The sequence below is a fragment of the Staurois parvus genome, unplaced genomic scaffold (assembly GCF_062004578.1).
Source record: "Staurois parvus isolate SC_StPar_1 unplaced genomic scaffold, SC_StPar_1.0 ptg001090l, whole genome shotgun sequence".
NCBI lineage: Eukaryota > Metazoa > Chordata > Amphibia > Anura > Ranidae > Staurois > Staurois parvus.
Window position 1 is genome coordinate 2,009,396 of NW_028318886.1, and position 23,682 is coordinate 2,033,077.

General features: G+C 40.0%; 1 protein-coding gene across 1 annotated transcript in view; it reads left to right on the forward strand.

The window, feature by feature from the left end:
* The first annotated feature begins 1,297 nt into the window (after positions 1-1,297).
* DOK2 (docking protein 2) overlaps positions 1,298-23,682 on the forward strand; it is a 44,131-nt gene continuing 21,746 nt past the window's right edge. The window contains exons 1-2 of the mRNA XM_089658721.1: positions 1,298-1,786; positions 21,425-21,712. Of these exons, the coding sequence (XP_089514847.1) occupies positions 1,724-1,786; positions 21,425-21,712 (351 nt within the window). The 5' untranslated portion in view covers positions 1,298-1,723. The remainder of the gene's footprint in view (positions 1,787-21,424; positions 21,713-23,682) is intronic.

Below are 23,682 nucleotides of genomic sequence, written 5' to 3' on the forward strand. Positions count from 1 at the left end.
GTGGCACCATTGTTATAATTTATTTACCACAATAGATAGCCCACTATTGTAGGTGTTCAATGGGGTGCCATTCATTTAGCGTGGCACCGCACCATGGATCATGCGTTAAAATGCATTAACATAACACATCAGTGTGAATGGGTCTTTAGCCACTTCCCATCCCTTCACCATTTATAAACAGCTGCAGGTTAAAGTGGTTTTACCGGGCTCATGACTGCAGCTACAGTCATGATCCTGGTATCTTTTTCAGCAGCTGATTCTCCTGACACTGCCTTTACCGGCTCTCCCATCTGATTGGGGAGCCCAGTAAGGATGCGATCGATGGCATCTGATTTTCTGGCAACTCGATCATGCAGCTCATATTTGTTCAAGTATCGTCGTATTGTGTTCCTTGAAACAACCAAACCATCTTTTTTCAGAACAGCCTGTATTTCCTGAGGTTACCTATGGGTTTTTCTTCTGGCAGTTGTGGCTGCAATCTTTCTTGGTCTGCCTGACTTTAGCATGGTATCAAGAGATCCCTGAATTTTCTACTTCTTAATAAGTGATTGAAAAATATTGACTAGCATATTCAAGGCTTTGGATATCTTTTTATATCCTTTTCATCTTTATAAAGTTCCATTACCTTGTTACACAGGTCTTTTGACAGTTCTTTTCTGCTCCCCATAGCTTAGTATCTAGTCTGCTCCGTGAATCCACGTGAGAACTAACAAACTCATTGACTATTTATACACCAACACTAATTGCAGTTTAAAAAGCCACAGATGTGGGAAATTAACCTTTAATTGCTATTTTAGCCTGTGTGTGTCACCTTGTGTGTCTGTACTAAGGCCAAACATTCCAGGGTATGTAAACTTTTTTGATCAGGGCCATTTGTGTAATTTTTGTTATTATGATTTAAAAAGCAGCCAAACAACTATGTGATAATAAAGGGCTTCACATGATCCCTATCGTTTGGCATGATCAGTCATATTTTCAATATTAATGGCAAAATTTCATGATTTCTGCCAGGGTATGCAAACTCATGAACATAACTGTCTATGTAAAAGAAAGGTCCCTGGAGTTCAGGCTTCGTGATGTAAGCCATATAGACAGTAGCTTCGCTACTATGCATTGTTCACACAATTGTCACCAGATCTACATAGGTGTACACATAAATCATGAGACAGATGTTTGCAACACAGCAGTGTACTCAAATAGACTTTTATCTCTTATGACATGGTAGGTTTCACAGCGGAAGCATGTTGAAGAGAGGGAGGAACTGAAAACTGCAAGACAGAGGCAGAACGAACAAAAGTAGTAGAGTAGAGGAAGGCTACAAATGACAGAATGCAACATAGGAGATTGCAAAGAGAAACATAGAAAAAGACAGACTCTGTAAGACTGAATGTTTCCAAGATCTATCATAGAGAGTAATAGAATCGCAGAATGGGTCCATCATAGGTTCAGACAGATATTTAAGAGGAAGTTGATGGCAGTGTGAAGAGAGTGTTTCTGGGTGATACAAAGCTGTTTTTTTTTTTTTTTAAAGAGATGATGGGTGAGGATGGTATTTGGAGCTGGGGGAGTTAACTTTTGCTTTAATACAGAAGAGTGTTCATGGTTCAAAGGCTGCAGAGGGTGTTTTTAGGGATAGTGCACGGCGTGCAGTCACTAGTACTGTAGCAGACTGAGTGCAGTATAAGGGGACAGCGTCATAAGTGGGGAGACACAGGAGAAGGTGATGGAAGGGGGATTAGTAAAACAGGGCTCTCTGTATGTCCAACATCAACAACGCTTTGGAAAGGTAAGTGCAAAATAACTTTGTCTGTCCAAAGATCTAAATGTCATTTCTATTGACATGAGCGCTGAAGCCTGTAGACCATGAATGGGCTATTTATGCAAGTATATGGGAAGGCACCAGGATCATTAACAAAGCTGCTTGTCCCAATTTGACAGGTGTGCAGTTGAGCGGCCCTGAACGCAGACATGTAAAAATTGGGACGAACAGCTGTTTTTCAAGTCTCATGAAAAAACAACCCATTTACAGTCTACGGGCCTCAGGACCCGTGTGAATGAGGCCTTAGCCAATATATTTTTTTTATCTTAAAGTCCAATTGAAGTCTTGCTTTTTATCATTGTTAAGTAGTCAGACTGCATAATAAGTAAAGTACAGTATATGGCGTTTTTTTTCCTTTTTTGTTATTATCTGTTATGGCCTAAAACTGTAGAAAGCAGCCCTATGGCAGCAGTACGTTGGATAGCCAGACTGCTGCTATCACACAAAGCGCAACAGTCCAGGTCGCCAGCTGTCCAGTATACCCCATGCACATTGCTCCATTCAACAACACTACTCAGCATGAGTGTTTTTGATTGGAGTATTGTGCAGGGGTCATGTATGACCATTGGGGACCCAAACTGCTGGGCATTGAGTGGGAGCAGTGGTCCAGCTCCCTTGCATGCTTCCACAAGAAGTACCAAAATTCTTAACTTGGGGAGGTAAAATACATGTGAATTTGATGATTAGCATTTTTGTGCCAATATCTGTCTATATTGCGCTACAGCAGCCAATCATATTCAAACTTTTGATCAAAGACAAAAAAAATGTGCATTTGAATTGGATCTGTGGCTATGTGATAAAACAAATAGCATTTACAGTACATTACACAGGTAGGTTAATGAGACCTGGTGTTCACCTCTCACTTTGTTTTGAAAGGCTTCTCCAGCAATCTCTATCAGTCTAAGCTTCTATGTGGTTAATTTAAGCTAGGTACACACTTTTAGTGTTTTTTTCATTTAACCAATGGCTTGAATAAAAAAAAAAACGGACAGATTGCTGCATCAACACAAGCAATGTTGGTGCGATGATCTCCTCCGTTATGTCTTTGAATTCTACCAGTGGGACTTCACCCCCCAGCCAAAATACACTGATTGGACGCTGGTTTTTCAGCTTGTTCTTTTGACAAAAGCTAGTTTTTAGACAGGCTTCTATCAGAGAGACAGCTGTACACACTGGCCAGTTTCTGCTGAACCGGTTGATTTTTGGCCGGTGTGTAACCAGCTTTAGTAAATGAGTATCGCTTGTTCACTCAGCTCCACTGACTTCCATCCAATCATGTGCAAGCTAAAATCTTGTTTTTTTTAGATTTTCTTGCATGCGATTGGTATTCTTTGCAAAGTGAACTATAACTACACTCATTAAAAAAGTAAAAGTTCATTGCAAAGTGAAATTTGACTTTGCAAAGTGAGACTTTTTTTTATTAGTAAATCAGCCACAATGTCTTCGGTACTTGAATTTAGAGTTGACTCTGAGTAGTGTCCACAGGGATTGAGGTACAGATCTCTAGGGTCTGGAAGAAATCTGTAATGGATTTCCAACTCCCAACAAAAAGACCAGGGAGTTGTGACCATATTTCACATAGGTGCCTTAACGTATCTTGTTCAGTATTCTTTAAAGCCAACATAAAGTCATGTTAATAAATCACCAGGAGTGTGTAATAGCAGGGGCTCCCACATGCTTGAACATCCTGAACTTCAGCTAATCTTTTCTATTAACCTTCCCGGGAGTCCTGAATTTTGCAAATTTCAAATAGCTCACCTGGTCAGGGCCCTACCACGGACAAACGAGCGGGTCAAAAATCTTATACTAAGGCAACAAAGAATTCAGGGCTCCAGGGTGAGCAATAGAAAAGATGTACTGACATGCAGGCATCGGGAGGTGCATATTATATATGACAAATGCATTGCTGTCAACCATATGTTGAACCTAATAGGGAATGATCAGGCAGCATACATGATTATTGTATTGTTAAAGTGCAATACTATAGGGAACACTTAGAAATGCTAATTGTGCCTAACCCTGAAAAAATTACCCTTTGCTGAGAAATAGTGATGCACTTGTATGTGAGGGGGCATAAGCGCTCCTGTGTCTACAGCATCTTAACTGTATATTTGCAGTGCGAGATGCCTCTGATTTCTAGCCTCAGGAAAAAGGAGTGAGATTTGGAGGTGTCACTGCTGTGCCACTCACTGTTCTCCTTGTTGGAAGTTCTTGGCGAAGGCCTGCCTCACTGGCAATGACCAATGAGGTACAGATACAGTATGAAAGAATGCATGGTAAGTTAGTGAGGGGTAAAGATCTGCTGCAGGGAAACTAAGGCAACATTGGTGGCCAGTCATTTGCCCCCTGCCTGCCTTTTCAGCCTGCTCCGATCCGGTCACATGATCCCATTTGTCAGCAAGTGGTGGCTGCAGGGGAGAGGAGATAGCACTGGAAAACGACTGATAAAGTCTGGAGCTCATATGACCCATCCATTGTTGGCACTCCCTCCTCTCCCCTGCAGCTGACACAGGAGAGCCGCATCATATGACTGGACCAGAGCAGGCAAGTGTAAGCAATAGGTAACCATATACTATAAATCTTTCTTACACGGTTTAGTTAACTTAGATGTTAGTACGGGGGGATTGATTATTTTAAAATGAATTACGCTTAGTCTGGAATTCTACTTTAAATAATAATTATTACTAAGTCATTTATATGTTGTACAGCTTTTCTAGACTTATTGGAAGTCAGCGTTTTTAAGCCCTTTCTGTATTTAATGGACCAGTCCAATTATAACATTTAAGCTCTCTGCCTCTATGCACTCAATAGTTGGCAGTCGTTATCTCATTTATTCTCAGCCTGGGTTCCATGGAACTTCAGGGTTCCTTCAGAGGTTGCTAGAAGTTCCTTAGGCTGTGGCTTATTGACCTCCCATTTGATGGTGTCTGCATAATTCCAGGACCACCGCTATATGGCAAAACAAGCAACATGACAAAATTAACTTTTTAATTATATATAAGGGTGACATTCTGATCATTAATATAAAGGTTGCATTTTCCTTACTGACCACCAATGAATGGGGCATTTTCCTCACTGACCCCCAATAAATTGGTTTAGGTAAGAGTTCCTTAAAACCTGAAAATTATTGTAGGGGTTTCTGTGGGGTTAAAACTGTTAACAAAGGCTGACTTATATGTAGTGAGATTGAGCTGAGTAAAAGCAGGTTATAGGGAATAAGTTAAAGAGGAAGTTAACCTATCTATGTTAAACTAAATTCTCTAATATATATCCATGGAGTCCAGCACTCTCTTCTTTGCAGCCAAAGTTCTCATTCCACTGGTCCATTTCTGTGGCGCCATTTTCAAATTTCTATTTTTGTTCATTCTTTGTTCCAGCGCAGACACACCATAACTCTTTGCCAATTATTGGGAACTGGCAGGGGTGGCACACCATATCCCGCACATGTGCAAACACTCCATTAGTCAAGTTATCTGCCTGTTTCCAAATACTTGGCAGAGAATGGGATCTTTCACATGCGCAGACATGCCGCAAGTCCCTGCCAGGTAATTGGGAACTGCCAGAATTATGTCTGTGAATGAGCAGGATCTAAATATTTCACCCCACTGAAACACTGCCTGTTGGAATATTTAATGTGGTAACCCCAGGAAGCAGGTAGGCCTATCCTATGGCAGCCTCACCTAGAGAAAGAATCAGTGCAGAGATTCATGGAAAAAAGTATTTAACATAAAAAAATCAACTGTTTGCAATCGAGTAACAAGGAGGGTAACGATGAAGAGGAAACCTATTAAATGGGTGAAGGTCCAATTTATATGAGCCAGGAGATAATTCAGATACAAAAAAATGAAAACCTATTTAGCATGAACAGGCCAGATGCTATGCCAAAAGTTCTGATGTTTCCATTTAGAGGCAGAGATAATAGCTAGAGACATTACAAAAGAGTATGGGGATATTTTTAAGGCAGATAAGTGGGTCCTTGCGGTGTAAGAAGCTGATTTCCAGGGGTGGAACTCATCAAGAGCTACACAGAAATTGGAGTATCCTTTATTGCTTCAACTACCTAATAAAAGATAAAGAATCTAAAGCAAGCCATAGATGATTCGCTTTTCTTTTGGTTGCAGGAAAGAAAATCACTTGATTACCCCATTAACATGGTCATTTGTTGATGGGGGAATCTTCCCGGCCAGGGAGCCTTCCTGGCCAGCAGAACACAATGATTACTGCTAGCTTGTATAGGCTATATAAAATCTGACATGCTGGTTGTACCCAAACCGATTGATGGATCGATTTGGATACAACCAGCCTGCCCTTAGATGGATCAATTCAATTCATCTATGGCCGGCTTTAGGTGGCTTTTCTCAATTAGGGATCCTCTAGAGGTTGCTAGAGTTTCCTTGAGCAACGTCTGCCTCTCTGATGAGTAGAACCGAGACAAGTTTGTACAGCGCCCTGAGCAAGGATGCTGAACTGTGCCCTCTCTCCAACTCCTAGTGCATGCTGTAGAATAGGTGTGCCCATTCACTACCCCCTTGCACCAGCTGTCCATGGTTGGCATGGAGTGAACACTGCACATTCGTTGCCATTTTTCTTGATTTTTACAGCAGTAGCTGTCAAAGTAGACATGAAGCTATGGCCTGGCTCTGTTTACCAACCACTGTTTTAGAGCTTGAGTGCAGTAAGGCTCCCCCTCACTGCTGCACCCTGAGCAGCTGCCACTTCTGCCCACCCCTTGCTCTTGCTGATCAGTAACCGCTGACAACAATGAACTTTTTACCTATCTGTAAGGGGGAGCATTCCCACAAATATAGGGAGCATTCTTCCCAATGACCATCACACTGTGAGCTGTAGACATGGTAAATATTAGCAAGGGTTCATTGAGCCCGGAACGTCAATTCAAGAGTTCCTCTGTGTTGAAAGGTTCAGAAAGCGCTGTGTGACAGTGTGATGCCCAAAATATACACATAACTTCCCTTTAGTGTTGTTTGCAGATATGAAGTAAGACTAGGAACAAAAAAAAAATCGTTCTAAGTTTCCAGGACTTTGATGTAATAAATTCACAGTTTTGTGAACTTGACTTTGATAGTTTTTTCTTATAGAGATTTACTGGGGAAACAGCTTGTAAGAGTCTTTGAAAAACATGATATTTCATTACATCTATTTTAAGCACTCTTATTAAGAAATGTCATCATCCTAGGATTACACATGATTGCTCCATATTATTTCTAATGTTGATGATTCTGACCACTAGGGTGCTGTTTGGCCGTGTGGAATTTAATTTCACTTCTCCATAGTGTTGCACACTGCACTTATTGGTAATGTAGTGTGGATGGATTGCTTTACTTGCTACTTTTAACTTTGCTAGTTGATGCAGACCATTCAGCTGTGTTCAAAGTCTGCTGGAAAGAATTAATGAAGATTTATAGAAGGGCCGTAATATACTGTATTTTTGTAAAAAAAAAAATGCTGCTTCCTTTCTGTACTATCCACGTTGGCTGAATATATATTTACTCCTTTTTGTGTCAATTTTAACCAAAAAAAGGCCTTCTTTTTTTTCAAAGATACATTAGAATACTGGGGAAGGGGGAGGATGCCTAATAGTATAGGCTAATTCTACCTTTCATATCATGCACCCATGTTTAGGATATCTCATGGTGCCATTCTGCAGCCCCCCTCTCCCAAATCTCATTACCCCACCCAAATCTCAACGTTCTTCCCAATTCAACATTCTGTATATTTTTTCATTCAGAGCGCAGCCGTGTCATCCATTGATAGATCCGTCTACAGGATCTGTTAATGGAAAAACTACAGGTTCCATTTGCTAATGTAGCGGAGTATTTCAATGGAACACAAGTGCAGTAATGTAACTGTAATCCTAGGTTTACTTCCTCCAGTTCCATTATAGAAGGTCTTTATCTCAGTAGAGTCTGCAGGAGCCTGTGTCTTTCATGCTTTTGCAGGCTGCTTTGAAAAAAAAAAATATTAAAGGTTATTTTTTTTTATTTTTGCAATATGGATGCATTTATTTTTTATTTTATTCTTTATTTATATTTTTTTACAAAAAGTGGAATATGTCTTCAAATAAAGTTTATTATAACTTATTTAGCTTTCATCTACCTGGGGTAGATTGGTTTGCATGCCTCCCCTCCCCAGTTCTTGAGCCTCCTCCAGGCTGTAAGGTACAGGGTTAAGTCCAGCACACATGATGGGAAAATCAGACAAACAATACTGCTTTCTGAGCGATCATCCGATAATCTGATCGTCAGTACAAAGTTTTCGAGAGCCAAACGCGACAGTTCATGCAAAATTATCCTAAGGGACAAGCTCAAAAACATTTCTTGTATGAAACCAGAACAATTTTTGTTTAATCAGTGCAGTATTCGGCCAAAATAAATTGAGTGATCAAGTGCTTGGAAATTAAAGAATACATTACAATACAATGCAATACATTACATCACTTCTGAAGTTGTATTCTGTTGTACGAGAATTTTTGGAACTTTAGTGACCTATTCATTTGCGATATAAGACTAGCATGCAAAAAAAACCAGACAAGCATTCATCCGATATTCTTATTGTGTGCTGGTACCAGCATAGCTTGGATACAGTCATAGCACTCTAGTATAAGACACAAACCTGTATACCTGTTTTTAAACAAAACAAATTATCACTCTGTTAACCCTTGGGTTTTATTAACTCCTTAATACTTAATATATTTCTTAAATTAATTATTTCATTGGTTTTTTTTCCTAATTGTTTGTATATAATATAAAATTTCATTTATTCATTAGTGCTGCTTTGTCCCAAAAACATAATGCCTTTTTAAAAAAAAGGACTAACTGCAGTGCAAAAAAAATGCACTTTTTGTGATTTCTAAACTACTTTAGTTGCCAGGTGGATGAAGGAATTTTCTTGCCATGATATTATTATTCTGTTTTAACATGCTGCTTATTACAAATTTACACACCCATCCTGTTCGTTGTGGTAACCCTAGGGCTGGTGTAGAGTGGCAGGTATTTTTGACCACTGGCAACTCTATCAATCTTGAGGGAGGTGTGGGGGGGATTGGGTGCTAGAGGACCTTGTTCCAGCATTGTATGCAAAGTTCACATTTTGTAACTTCCGTAGAGTTTCCATATAACAGTTTGCCTGAAAATATATTGCCACATTTTCTTAAGTGGCCATTGTTACTATGAAAGTCCACTTTTGATTTATTTCAGGTACTTATATAGCGCCGTCAATTTACACAGCACTTTACATTGTACATTCACATCAGTCCCTAACCCTCAAGGGGCATACAATCTAAGGTCCCTAACTTACATTCATACATACACATACTAGGGCCAATTTAGACAGGATCCTATTAACCTACCAGCATGTCTTTGGAGTGTGGGAGGAAACCCACACAGGCACAGGGAGAACATGCAAATGCCAGGCAGGAGGTGCTGTGGCTGGGATTCAAACCAACGACCCTAGTACTGCCAGGCGGGAGTGCTAACCATTTTGCCACTGTGCTGTCTGAAAACCTTCTTTCTTTTTCCCTACTTTTAGCTTTTGTTCATATTTCTCTTGATCTGTTCCTATTTCATATTCCTCCACTTTGTTCATCTATTCAATATTTCCATGTTAAAAAAAATATCCTTCATTGCTAAGTAACATACTTCATCATATTAGTCCTCTCTTCCGGTTTACAACAGTTGTCCAACTGACTATTCATTTGATTTCTTCGAATGAATAGTCAGTTGGTCAACTGTTGTAAAACCATTTTTCCCTTTTTCCACAACCTGTAAACCTGCTTTTCTACTTTGTATTTCTGCTTGTACTGGGTTCTCATTCCTTCTTCTTGTACATTTTCCAGTATGTTTTCTTTTTCTTTTACGCTCCAGGTTTTTTCTTTTTTTTTATTGGAATAATCTATTTATAATACAATAGATAAGTCTTCAGTTTTATTTGAGTTACATTTTATTTGTCCAGTGTTTGAATATGTTTTTACATATGTTCTTTATTCAAAGTAAGGCTCCATTCACACTAGGAGCTTTAAGAAATGAAGAAGAACACTGGATAAAAAATGCTCAATATTAGTGATTTTGCTGGCGCTTTTTGTTTTTGTGCTGGCGTTTTGCCAGTGTTTAGCAGTGATCAGTGGGTTGTTAAGGAACGGCTGACCGGCCACGTATTTAACGACTGATGAGTCATACCAGGCCACATGCCCGGAACAGCAGGGAATCCTGCTGACAGCTGATCAGTCATTGGTTGTTAAGGACATGTCAGCCGCTGGCTCCTTAGCAACCTGCTGCTTAGCAGCAGTTAGGAATCTGCAGGAGCATTTAATGTTTATTTCTGCTGGAAAATTGATCTCAAAAACACAAACCAGAGAGTTTTTTTTTCTGCTCCTAAACACTGAGCTTAAAAAATTCCTCTAGACTACAAAGTGTGCATGGACACATAGGATAACATTATTTGCTTCTAGAGGCAGATAAAAAAACTCTAAACGCTGCTGCTAGTGTGCATGGAGCCTTAGTGTTACTTATCATTCATGTTCTGACAGCAAATTTAAAGCCCATCTGCTAGCACAATAAATTTACCAGGGTTATAGCATATTATTTTGTGAATGGATAAGAGGAAAGTGAAGCAGAGACATGACCGCAGCATTAAGGGCTACAAAACTTGCCTCATTATTATCAGAATATATATTATTCTTGCTGTGATCACCATACTTAGTCTATTGACACTTCCTCAAGCTCCCTAACCTCGGTACAGACATAGAGCTGTAGGAAGAGCCAGCAGGAGCATGGCATTGCACCAGCAATTTAATGCTTTGCAGGTTTCCTTCCAAAAACATTGTGAAAATGTGCAAACGTTTACAAAAGGTAGATTTAGTCTTTAACATTTTTAGACAATAACAACAATTTCTCACTTCAAGAACTTAGGGCAACTTTCTTCATGGATGCCTTGGGTTCCTGTATATAGTCTGTGTATTGATTCCCATTAAAATGGCCAATATTTTTGTATATAATTTGTTTCAGCTGGTACATCTTTCCTGGTAATATCTTATCTTGTAGTCTTCATTTTGTATAGCTGCATGCATGCCTATCATGTTGGCATTAAAAATTGGAAAAATCTTCCAATGGAAACACTTGCTGCTGTTACAGCTAAGAGATGTCTCATTCAGGTTCTGTTAATCCTTGAGAAACATGGGGAACTGACTGATGTAAAACAAAATCTCCCCAGTTGGTCAAAGTAAAAAAACAAAAAACCTACTACTGTATACAAGCCAAGAAAAAGTTTAGACTTTAGATATACCTGAATTACCTAAATAATGACAGCGGCTAATCAATTTGTTCATCTCACTTCATGAGATTTCCACAGAAATGAAGGTGGTGAAGACAGGTTCATGTCTCCAGGTGGCTAAACACTTTCAGATTCTGTGCTGATAAAAATACTTTCATCTTGGCACTTAAAACACTTTTGTTAGCGAAGTATAGTTGCCCTTGAGTGCAGGTGTTTTTTACGGCACATTTCTATCATTGAAGTAATCCATAATGAAGGAAAGCTAAAGATCGTAGTACAATATGTAATAGGATACACTGAGAATTTAATAGTGTTTTATATGTACAGATATGGTTGGAGTTGAGGTGACATGCAGCAAAGAGTAAGGGATTTCTTTACTGTGAAAAAAGTAAGGAGTCCTGCTTTCTGATTGGATGATGCCATGTAATAAACTCAGCACATGGGCTCTTTTTAGGCTGGCCATTGGAAAACAAGAGTGCACATGATATAGGTGGACTCCCCTAAACTGGCATAACTTTTGTAGGTGTCATGGAGCTGGGCTGTTGAGTTAAGCAATGCAACAGAACAGGATATCCTGTTATCTGTTACTATTTATTCCCAGCAAGATCTGTATGAGAGATCTGGTATATGTGGAGGGGTTGCGGAGCACAAGATGGGTAACTAATGCTGCTGCACATAAAATGACAATATAAAAGTCCAATATAGTCTGTTAGTTACAAAAGGCACTGTCTGCAGCCATCCCCAGAGAATGCCAGCTCTGTATGCAAAAACAAAAAACAGGAGGAGGGAAGCGCCATCTAAGTGTAGTATTAAAATATAATTTATTGGCAAGTGAGGTACTAATAATATAGAATTATATAGAAAAAATACAGCTGTATGCCTCATCCTGCAGGACCCATCGGTGGACTTATCTCACTATAGATGGTCAGATGGAAGCTCACATGAGTGCTCCACGCTGGTCCTGGTGACTTCTTGGTGTCTATCCAGCGTCCCGACTTCCATTTGACCATCTACAGTGAGAGCAGTCCACTGACAGGTCTTGCAGGGTGAGGCAAACGGCAGTGTTTTTTCTTTATGATGGACGAGTACCTTCATTTATTGCGTGAGCTGTTATGACCTGTTTGCCAACAAATTATATTTGAATACTGCATGTAGGTTATGTCTATTTGTATGAGAGATCTGCCTCTCAGTTACACACTTTTTGGTGTTTGTTTCTACTGTAGCAAGAACAGTGCAGCCAGGGGCGGACTGACAACTCATGGGGCCCCTGGGCAATAAGGGGTCATGGGGCCCCTGTGTCCTTGCCCAAACTAAAAAAAGTCTATGAAAAAGGTACCAGGGGCATCTCATGGGGCCCCCTACTGACCCTGGGCCCTCGGACAGTGCCCGAGTTTCCAAATGGTCAGTCCGCCCCTGAGTGCAGCATAGAGATCCACTCTTAGAGCCCAGCTTGGCCACCTCTTGATGCCACTGCTGGCAGTATTTCATGATTTTATTTGCTTTCCTTTTTTAAAGTCGTATGAATTGCTGGATCCTCTTTCACCTCGATTCCCTCATCGCAATGAGCAGTTTTGGATAATGACATGATGACATCAGGAATACCTTTTGGAGATGATTTACTAAAAGCAAATAAGCCATTAACTTAGTAAGAGAATTTTAGCTTAGTAAATGAGGTAAAGCATCCAATCATGTGCAAGAAAAAATACAGTTTTTTTTTATTTTACTTGCACGTGATTGGGTATTATTTGCAAAGTGAATTTCATAACAAACCCTAAGCTAAGTGAAAATTCCCTTTCAATGTGAACATTTGGTAAATCAACTCCTATGCATCAATATACTGCAGCAATGAAAAAGATGTTAGCCAGGAATCCATGCAGAGGTAGAGAAGAGCTGAAAGAGGATCTTTGGAGCTTTGAAAACATTTTTTTAATAAGATGTTTTTATTGAAAAAGTTTTACAGTTTTGTACCACCCTCTTCTAGTATGGCTGCAAGGTAAATTTAGATTTTATCTCATTGCAGTGAGTGGAGCAGTGATTAATTGTGTTGGTCTGTTCAGGATTTCCTGAGCTTTGATTACTCCCATCTACCTTTTGAAAGAAATTTCCAGAACATAGGGCAGGGAGATTCAAATGATCAGTTGAATATTTATCATGCCCCAGCCAATCCCTGGAAGGAGGCACCTAGAAGGTGTCTGGGAAGGTGATAAATGTGCAGGACGCCTGAGCAGAGGGTTCTTTTCCCTTCAGAGAGGGTTCCAATTCTTTTGAGGCTGCTGCCCCTAGAAACAGCATTACTGAGACAAGAAATTAGAGTCTGGGCGCCAACAGCTGCTGGGCTTAGGGACTGGAGCAGATTGCCAAAGGAGCAAACTTGCTGGAGGGCACTGTCTTTGAGTCCTGATCTGGAGAAGGATCTTGTTATCTCCCTCATTGAGGATCTACCTCATTGTGGATACTGGGTGGCAGACAACTCCTTGGACACTGTGAGTAAAAAGACCATTAGTTGTGCAAGTTCCAGAAGGTAAGTAAGTGCCAGAGGTTACTATATGGATTGCTGTGGCAGGGTCCTACCACAGTCATTCCCTGTGACCATCACAAAAGCTGCTACTGGAATTAGTGAGAGATGTATGTCCTCCTATTGTTGCTACTGATCAGTTTGGATTATCCTGTTACCTGCCTCTCCTGTTAAAGTTCTTCAGCAATAAATACTAAAAAGACATCCGCTAGACCGAGCTTGAATAGTTGATGTGTGTTGGGCTATTCTTGTGTTACTGGCAGTCTCTGTACTAATTTGGGAGAACCTGTCTATTTCCTGCAGCCCCTCTCCGGGAATAGGCACTACTAATTTTTTTTGTTTTTGTATAGACAATATAAAAAGAAAAACAAACCTTCCCCAACAGAGGACCTTCTTTTCTCATGACATACACTAGGCAATATCCACCGAGACAAGTGACATTTAGAGAAACATTGTACAATGCATTATATAGATTTGGTATAACAACAATGAATACTATATAGAGATTGTATAGAACTATTGTATTTCAGCCCAAAATAATTGTCATGAGTTCATGATGGAACCACAACCTTGGTAATGTCACTGTTGCGCCATATTTTCTCCACTTGATGATGACTGTTTTCACTGTGTTCCATGGTATATCTAATGCTTTGGATATTCTTTTGTACCCTTCTCCTGAATGATACCTTTTAACAATGAGATCCCTCTGATGCTTTGGAAGCTCTCTGCAGACCATAGCTTTTGCTGTAGGATGCAACTAAGAAAATGTCAGGAAAGACCAATTAGAACAGCTGAACCTTATTTGGGGTTAATCAGAGGCACTTTAAATGATGGCAGGTGTGTACTGCTTCCTATCTACCATGACTTTGAACTTGATTGCCTAATTCTGAACACAGCTACATCCCCAGTTATAAGAGGGTGTGCACACATATGCAACCACATTATATTATTTTTTATTTAAGTTTTTTATTTTTACTTCTCTCCACCTAAAATGTTTCAGTTTGTTGTCCAACGGAATTGTACAGTTTATAGATTACATTAACGGTGGAAAAAGTTATGAAATGATTTATCTTTGTCTAATTTTGTATATCACAGAAACCTGACATTTTAACAGGGTTGTGTAGACTTTTTATATCCACTGTAGCTGTATATGGGGCAGGGTCATGACATGCTGCATTCACAGTCTTCCAGGTTGATCAACGCTGGATGTAATTCAACTTGGAAGACCCAGGACATCTAGTGTTGAAGAATAGATACTGCTGAGGACAACTCCAGTTTGAAGTTGAGTATTGCAGTCAGAGTAGTTTTTTTTTTTTTACCACTGCCCGAGGGTTATAGTAGAAAAAAAAAAAGACCAGAATTGGGCTTTAAGCTTGTGTGCTTAACTAGTTGGCTACTATCCTTTGGTGACAAAGGCTGCTGATGAATACATTCGTTAGGTAGCTGAAAAATACATTAAGCTACATGCTGGGTCCAAAATGTGTTCTTCAAATACTTTTTTCAACAGTGCTAGCCAAGCATGTTTTTTTATTTAACCTTATTCTATGTGGCCAAAATTTTTGATCAGATCTGGTGTTTTTCTTTTCAGCTCATGACTATTTTAGTGTCCTTTTTAATTCAATGAAACCTTTCATGAAAAGTCATTTTTACACCTCTTATTTTGTGTTCTATCAACTCAATGAAATCTTTTATCCAAAGTCATTTTTACACGTCTTATTGTGTGCCCTATCAATTCAATGAAATCTTCTGACCAAAGCCTTTTTTTACTCATCTTATTTTGTGTCTTTCAATTCAATGAAATCTTTTATCCAAAGACATTTTTTTTAACTTATGTCTTTTTTTGTGTTCTTTAAGTTCAACAAAATCTTTTCTCCAAAGTCAAGAGAAAATCAATTGATGTTTTTGAAAATCCTATTCAGTTACTATTGGGGCAACTTTTAGATTAGTTTTGAAATGATAAATAAAAGGATCAAGTAATGAAAATGTTGAATAAACCACAAACTTTAAATCCCTATAAAGCATAATTAGCCTTTTTTTCACACCTGTACAATCCTGTGCGCTTTTGCCAGGACCTGAGAAATTAAAAGTAATTATAAAGAAAGTTATTAGCTGATTTTTCTTAGATTTGATTGGAGTGCCAAATTATTGACTTGCAATGTGGTATGTTAAAAGGAATGGGAAATGTATACCACAAGCAAACGTGAATGCTTTCACATATCTTTGAGTTTTTACAGACCGTATGTTATTACAGTCTTGTTGACCATAGATGGATCCTTGGCTCTGGTTTGACAATCTATTGAAAGCTCAAAGGTGTTTTATTACTATCACATGGTTGTGGATTGAAAAAGTGAAGACTCCTTTTGTCTATTTGATATCATAAAGCGCATTTCCATGTGCTCTGAGGTGAGAGTTCTGTGAGCACTATGTTATGTGCACTATTTTACTTGATGGTGTTTGGGATATCAGCACAGGAAAAACAAATAAATTATGTGATCAATTTGTATATTATTACAAATTGATTGATTTTACATATATAGACTCATTATGGATGTTTTATTCAGCTATGTCACTCTTTTATTTTTTCTAGCTATTATTTAGCGGCGCTACATCCCTTATTTATTTTTAATTTGCTTTACTATTGTGGGAACACAATTTAATGTTAGCAGCAGCCACTATCATCACACCATTTTTATTTTCCTTTCTGCTTGTGTGAGGTTTTTTTTTTTTTTTTTTCATTTCCTCTCTCTCATTATTGAGGTAACGTAGGGGTTTCACTCCTATATTCACATACTGTAGATGGATCAAAATTTGGCTGGTCTCTGCTGAAACGGCCATATTTCGATCCATCTAGGGCCAGCCTTCAGGTAACAATACATCAAAAGCAGACAGCATCAGTGGCACACTTACTCAAGCAGCACAGACACACGTAGTGTGTCTTTCTACCAATTTTATAGCACTTTCAAAGTGCTATAAAATTATAGTTATGGCACAGTGGTCTATTTCACCAGTATAACTTACAATCTAATATCACATTTACATTGCTGCACAAACTGGGTGGTAGTTGATTAAAGTAGCTATGAAACATGTTTTTTTTTTTTTTTTTGCATTTAGAAATGATTCTGTTTTAATTAGTTTTGCATCTCAAATCTGTTTATCTTCTCCATCCTTTATGAAGCCACTTCATGTCATAATGTACATTCTCCAGCTGTGGCGTCATGTCATTTCTCAGGTGGGGGTTCCTGATGGTGTATATGCTTGTGCACAGGGGTGGACTGACAACTCATGGGGCCCCCAGGCAATAGGGAATCATGGGGCCCCTGTGTCCTTGCCCAAACTCAAAAAAGCCTATGAAAAAAGGTACCAGGGGCCCCTGGTTGGATATAGCTCAACCTTCAAGATTTGATCAGTCCCTTCTGTCGATATAAGAATGGATTCTGCTGTGATCGCCCCGGAGCCCTCCTTCCCCCCTTCTTCTTCCTTTTTTTTTTTTGATGTTGTTGTCTGTGTCTTTCCACTGTTTGTCCTCTTTTATCCTTCTGTCCAATCTGTCTTTAAACATATTTTACGGTTTGTGTTTGCTGTTTTCTGGGTTACATCTGCAATACTATCTTTGCAACCTAGATCTCTTTATGAATCCAAGTTTAGAACATGTATCATTCTTTGGAGGGGTCTTTTTCTGTGCCTCTCATGTTTTCTATAATGTTGATGCTGTAAAACAATTTCATTTAGAGTCTTCATTGTCGGTGAACCACAAAGGTTTGCTTATTGTTCTCTTCCCATTCCCTTCCCACATCCTTTTCTAAAAGACTCTTATGTAAACATTTCAGTTTATGCCTCTATCAATGTATACCTTGAAAAGGCTTCCACTTGCCCAGTACAATTTATATTTGCTGGTCATTGAACTTGTATTCCGAATGTCTGTTTTTTCTTTGCTTAACCCTCAATAAAACTCTTTGTAAAAGAAAAAAGGTACCAGGGGCATCTCATGGGGCCCCCTACTGACCCTGGGCCCTCGGGCAGTGCCCGAGTTTCCAAATGGTCAGTCCGCCCCTGCTTGTGCAATGAGCATCAGCACAGCTGATAATAGTTTTCACTAGAAGGGCTTGTCACAAGGCGACAACAAAGCTAGGGAGACAGAGATAGAGCATTGTCACCCCAACTGCCTGAACAAGGTCCTTCATGGCAGGATTACCAGCTAGTGTTTTAATGAAAGCTGCAGATTTAAATAGATTGGACATGACCTTTAAAACATGTTAAAGATTATAGAAAGTGTTAGTGATTACGTTTAGATTTTTTTAAAAAAAGTAGAACTTTAGATTATTTTAAAGCCCAGCACTGTAAAAAAAATCATACAAGAAAGCTTTTGCTGCAATACTCAACACCCAACCAGTGCTGTCACCAACAGACTCACTGCTTCTCTTCCAGGATAACTAACAACCAATGTAATTGAACACATTATCTTTAAGCCTAGTCATAGGCACACTCCCAGGGGGTTTGTAACCGCATCAACTGGTGCTACAGTACAATACTGTAGAGAGCAGTCCCACTTTCTGAAGTGTTAAAGCAGGTGAATGTTGGTGCATGGAAAAGATGACTCCGGGATGTCACATGACCAGCCAGAAGACACTTGTATGTAAGGTATGTATAAAGAAAAATGTAAAAACTTGCAGAGGGTAAGGGTTTAAAGGGATTCTAGAGGTAGCTTTTTAAAATTAAAATAAAAAAGATATGATACTTACCTGCTTTAATAGCATTGCACAGAGCAGTCTCTTACCTCCTTTTCTGGGGTACCCAACTAAAGCTGTCCACTCCTCTTTTCTGAGTGCCACCTGAGCAAAGTGTGTGCCGAGGGGACACTCGTGCAGGCGCTGTCCCTATCTAGATTGTGTGCATCCATAGACACACTCAGCGTGGCATGGCCACACCCCCTCCACTCCCTTCTCACAGGATTTGACTGTGAGACCAGGAAGAGACAGCTGCAGTTCTGTGGACAGTCGACTGTCTGGAGCGCTCAGGTAAGTGTTTGGGTGGGGGAAGTTAGTGGTTTGTTTTACCTTAATGCAGGGAATACATTAAGGTAAAAAAACAATTAGAATTTTAAACCACTCTAATTTACTTCATTTTTGTTTTAAAGAGACCTTGTCACCAACTTAAAACAATTACAGAAAAAGCACAGAAAAATCAAGTATTATAAGTGCTTCGTTGCAGTGTCTTTCCTTTTCATAAATCATTTTTGTATTCAGTTGCGATCTGGCTTTCAACTTGCTGGAAAATTTGACTATCCAGTTCCCTACATTGAGACATGTATAGACATAACGGCAGTTGTTTTACTTATTTTAGTCTGCTGCTTCCTGCAGAATCATTTCGGAGAGGAAGTCCCAGTCCTCTCATATTTAATATATTAGTACAATTTTCAGGAACTTTGCTTGTCACACATTGTGAACATCTGTGGTCACAGAAGATTATTTTGCATTATAAGTGTTGTTTAATGATGCCACAAAATTAGGTATTGAAAGTTACAACCACCATTTCTCACGAGATAGATGTCAAAGTGGTGTCCAGAAAACATCTCTCTGTCATGCAGCTAACATAATCTCATTTGGTAGCAATCAAGCAGCTTTGGATACAGGCAAGTACCCCTTGATAGAGTTAGAACCTCTGTCAGATGTTTATTATTGTCCGTGTCTCCATAGGGGAGATCCACAATCACAAATTATCATCATGACTTTTAGAGATGAAGTTTGGGTTTGCCGCTACCATGGGTTTGATTTGAACCCTGCAGGTTCAAGATTTGCCATCCCAGCTAACTTACATATGTGCTGCCCAGGAGATTTGTTTTCTAAACCACAATGAAAAAACAAGACTAGATCTAACCCAAAAGAATAACCGGACTTATATCGGCATAGCATGAGAGACACTGCTCATAAAAACATACATTTTATAACAAAATATAAAAACAAGTATACAGTGAAATATGAAATACAGAACAAATCCCCCAGAAAACCAGAGTGACGAGAAGTTCCCTGAATGCATAACTCTCAAAAATATTGTATAGCACTACCGTCTTAGGAGACGCTAGAAAATTTGGGTCCCCCTATAGCCCTGCACAGCCAGGCATCACACATCTTCACCAGGATTTGCATCCAGAGCCAGAAATCAGTCCTTGAGCTTTGGATTTGTTGTTTTATTTAGGGAATTTGTACTGGGATAGTGTCATAGGCAGGTGACTGCCACGGTCAGGGACGTAGTCAAGGTGAGCCAGTGAGACAGCAGTGTGGTCAGGAGGCAGGCTGCGGTCAGTACCAAGTTAGCAAGCAGAGCAACGTCCAGTGGCAAGCCAAGGTCAGCACCAGGAGATCAGCCAGAGAATAGTCAGAGCCAAGCCGAGGTCAGAATCCAGAATCCACAGAGCAAGGTCAGAAGAAGCTAGGTCAGCAATGGAAGATCAGCCAGTATAAACAGGAACACAGATCACAGGAAGCTGAAGAATTAGCATGAGCTGCACTACTTTCCTGACAGATAGGGTTAAGGGTGTACAGGATGCCCAAAGGAACTGATGAACTGAGGACAACTTCCTGGAACTATTTACAAGCCTTCACTGCAACACAGTCTTGGTTGGAGAGCTAGCCAGCATCTCCTAAATGTACCACCCCCGACCCTATATGAACTCCGCTTCTTCATCTAGAAATCTGGAGGTATCCCTGAACAGAATCCAATTCCTGTCATTTTAAGTGCTAGACAGTCCCAAGTAGGTAGCAAATCTGGTTTCCCACCAGAGTGCTCCTTCCCTTATCTTCCCAGGGGGTGCGGGGGTACTCACTCAGATCCTCTCCTGTACCATTGGTGGGTTGGCAGCTGCTTTCAGGCCTATCAGCTGGACCTCCTTTGTGCTTTCCTCCTTTACAGCTCCAGGCCTGCAAGTAGGCCTCCTCACAGCCTCCTATCTTCAGCCCCTGCCATACAGGTGGTCCTTGCTCTGAGGGGCCAGTGAGCTCTGTGCTTTCCTCCTTTACAGCTCCAGGCCTGAAAGTAGGCCTCCTCACAGCCTTCTATCTTCAGCCTCACATCTTCCTCGCTATCTTCCACACAAACTCTCCTGTAGGCTCCAACACCTTGCCACTTGTCAAGCCTCCTGTTGGGGATTGGTTAGGATCCCTCAAGTGTGCAAGCCAGACACTCCTTAGACCCACCCACTGCCTCTAGGCCTTACTCCAAAGCTCTAGAGTAGGGGGAAATTCCAAAGCGGCTGGCTTGCAGAGCCTCTCAGCTCCTGACCACAATTTGACCCTCTGACTAAATGTATCTGAACTTTTCTAAATACATATAGTAACTTTCCAATATACCCAAACAGTATACATAAATATCCCAAAGAAAAATGTGCCACAAAAATTGAACCAATATAAATGTCCAAAAAATATAAATGTCCAAAAAATATAATAAATGTCCCAAAAAAATGTCCCAAATGTCTCTGTACAAATATTTTTCAAACTCCAAAGTGGACTCGTATCACTCTTTGATCATCCAGTGTAGAAATTCCAAAAATCCTTGTGAACCTCAAAAATATAAACTTATGATAGTGTATTACCCTTTGACTAAATCCAAAAACAGTGAAAATAGTGTATCATGCACACTGCATAACGTGCATACTCTACTCACACGTGAGGAGAAGGAAAAAAAAATATATATAAATATATTTGGTCTGGCTACACAATCTGGTGTTGTATATACTATATCCTTTACCTTGTGTAATGCACTTTTGCCTTCTATGGAGTAGGGAAGTGAACCTTCTCTTTTTGTTATTACAGAAGTGGAAGAAAGTATGGGGAGTTTTGTATGGAGCTACACCCACAGGATTGGCCCGATTAGAGATGTACGAGGGTTTTCAGGCCCCCGAGATTGGCCGCAAGCAAGAGTGCTGGAAGTTACTTCAGCTCAGTGAATGTGTGAGCTTATCAGAGCGCCCTAATGAGAGCGGCCCAAAGGACACCCGGGTCTTCAGCATCGAGACTACTCAGAGGGTATACCTTATTGCCAGTGAGGCCTCCGAAGAGCCAAATTGGGTGAGGGCACTCTGCGGCTTGGCATTTCCTCAGGTAAGACCTAGACCCAGCAAGCATGTCAAAATGGCAGGGGTTAGGTAGCATGCATCTTTTTTCTTTCTACTTTGTATGTTTGTGTTGTCTGTTTGTACTTTGAATGTTCTTGTAGTGTCTTCTGAGAATGGAGTTCATTCTTTTAGGTGCTGTGTTATTAGCAAGTATTTTCTATTACTGGTTTGCTTTACTAAACCTCACTTCCATGCTTTACCATTAACCGCTTCCCAAATATTGCTACATGGCGGCACGGATGCACAAAATCACGTATATATACAGTACGTGAATGTGCATTTCCAGGAAGGGGGTACGCGCAAGTCACGCACACTACCCACACCACCATTCACGGCCACAGCTGTCAATCACCGGTTCCCAGACGGTGATTACCCACCAGAGCGATTACCGAGCATCTCCGATGGGGTGGAGGACTGTTTTGTTTACAGTTCTCCTCCCTGTCAGCTCAGGCACACTGCTCTGGATGGCTGTGCACAGAGCAGGGTGATTACAGTGAGGCACGCAGACACCGTCCCCTAGTAAAACACTCCATGCACACAGTTATCCCTTTGATCGCCCCAGATGTTAACCCTTTCCTGCCCAGTGCCATTAGTACAGTGTCAGTGCTTTTTTTTAGCACTGATCACTGTATTGGTGTCACTGGGGATGTCAGTGACACCAACTCAGTTCCCCCCAGTGTCAGAATGTCCGCTGCAGTCCCGCTATTAGTCGCTGATTGCCGCCATAAATAGCAGGAAAAAATTAAAAGGTTCCAGTTCCAGTAAAATTCCAGTATCACAGATGGGGGAAAGACCTGTATGTAAATAATACAGATCTCTCCCTTGTCATCTCCAGCACACTGCTTTGTATGGCTCTGCATTGCAGAGCCATACAAAGCAGTGTTCTTACAGTGTAAAGCACACACACAGCACACAGTTATCCCTTTGATCGCCCCCAGATGTTAACCTCTTCCTGCCCAGTGTCATTAGTACAGTGTCAGTGCTTTTTATTAGCACTGATCACTGTATTGGTGCCACTGGGGATGTCAGTGACAGTTAGTCAGTTCCCCCCCAGTGTCAGAATGCCTGCCGCAGTCCCGCAGTTGCTGATCGCCACCATTACTAATATAAAAAATATATTTTTTTAAATTTCAGGAAATATACTGCCATTTGTAAACACTATAACTTTCATGTAAACCAATTAATTTACACATATTGGGATTTTTTTTCTAGCAAAGACATGTAGCAGAATACATTTTGAACTAAATTTATGATGAAATTAGATTTTTAAAATTTTGTCATGTTTAAAAGCAAAAAGTCAAAAATATTTTTTTCTCAAAATTGTCGGTCTTTTTTTTTATAGCACAAAAAATAAACACACAGGCGATCAAATACCACCAAAAGAAAGCTCAATTCGTGGGAAAAAAAGGATGTAAATTTAATTTGGGTGCAGCATTGCATGACCGTGCAATTGTCAGTTAAAGTAGCGCAGTGCCGTAACGCATAAAAATGGCCTGGTCAGGAAGGGGGGTAAATCCTCAGGAGGGCAAGTGGTTAATCTAACCCCTAAACTTGATCCTTAAAGTGTTATTAAACCCAAAAAAAAATATTTAATTTATTGCAGCTTATCAATTCTTAAGCAGGCCATGCATATAGTTAAATACATAGTTACATAGTTAGTCTGGCTGAAAAAAGACAAAAGCCCATCCAGTTCAACCATTAAAAAAAAAAGTTATAATGCAATACCCACAGTTGATCCTGAGGAAGGAAAAAAAAACAGCAAAGCATGATCCAATTATGATGATGATCCAATAAAAATTCCTTCCTGATCCCCCGAGAGGCAATCGGATATTCCCTGGATCAACTTTCCCCATAAATGTTAGTATCCAGTTATATTCTGTGTATCTAAGAAGGAATCCAGGCCTTTTTTAAAGCAATCCACTGAGCTGTCCAGAACCAACTCTTGAGGGAGTCTAT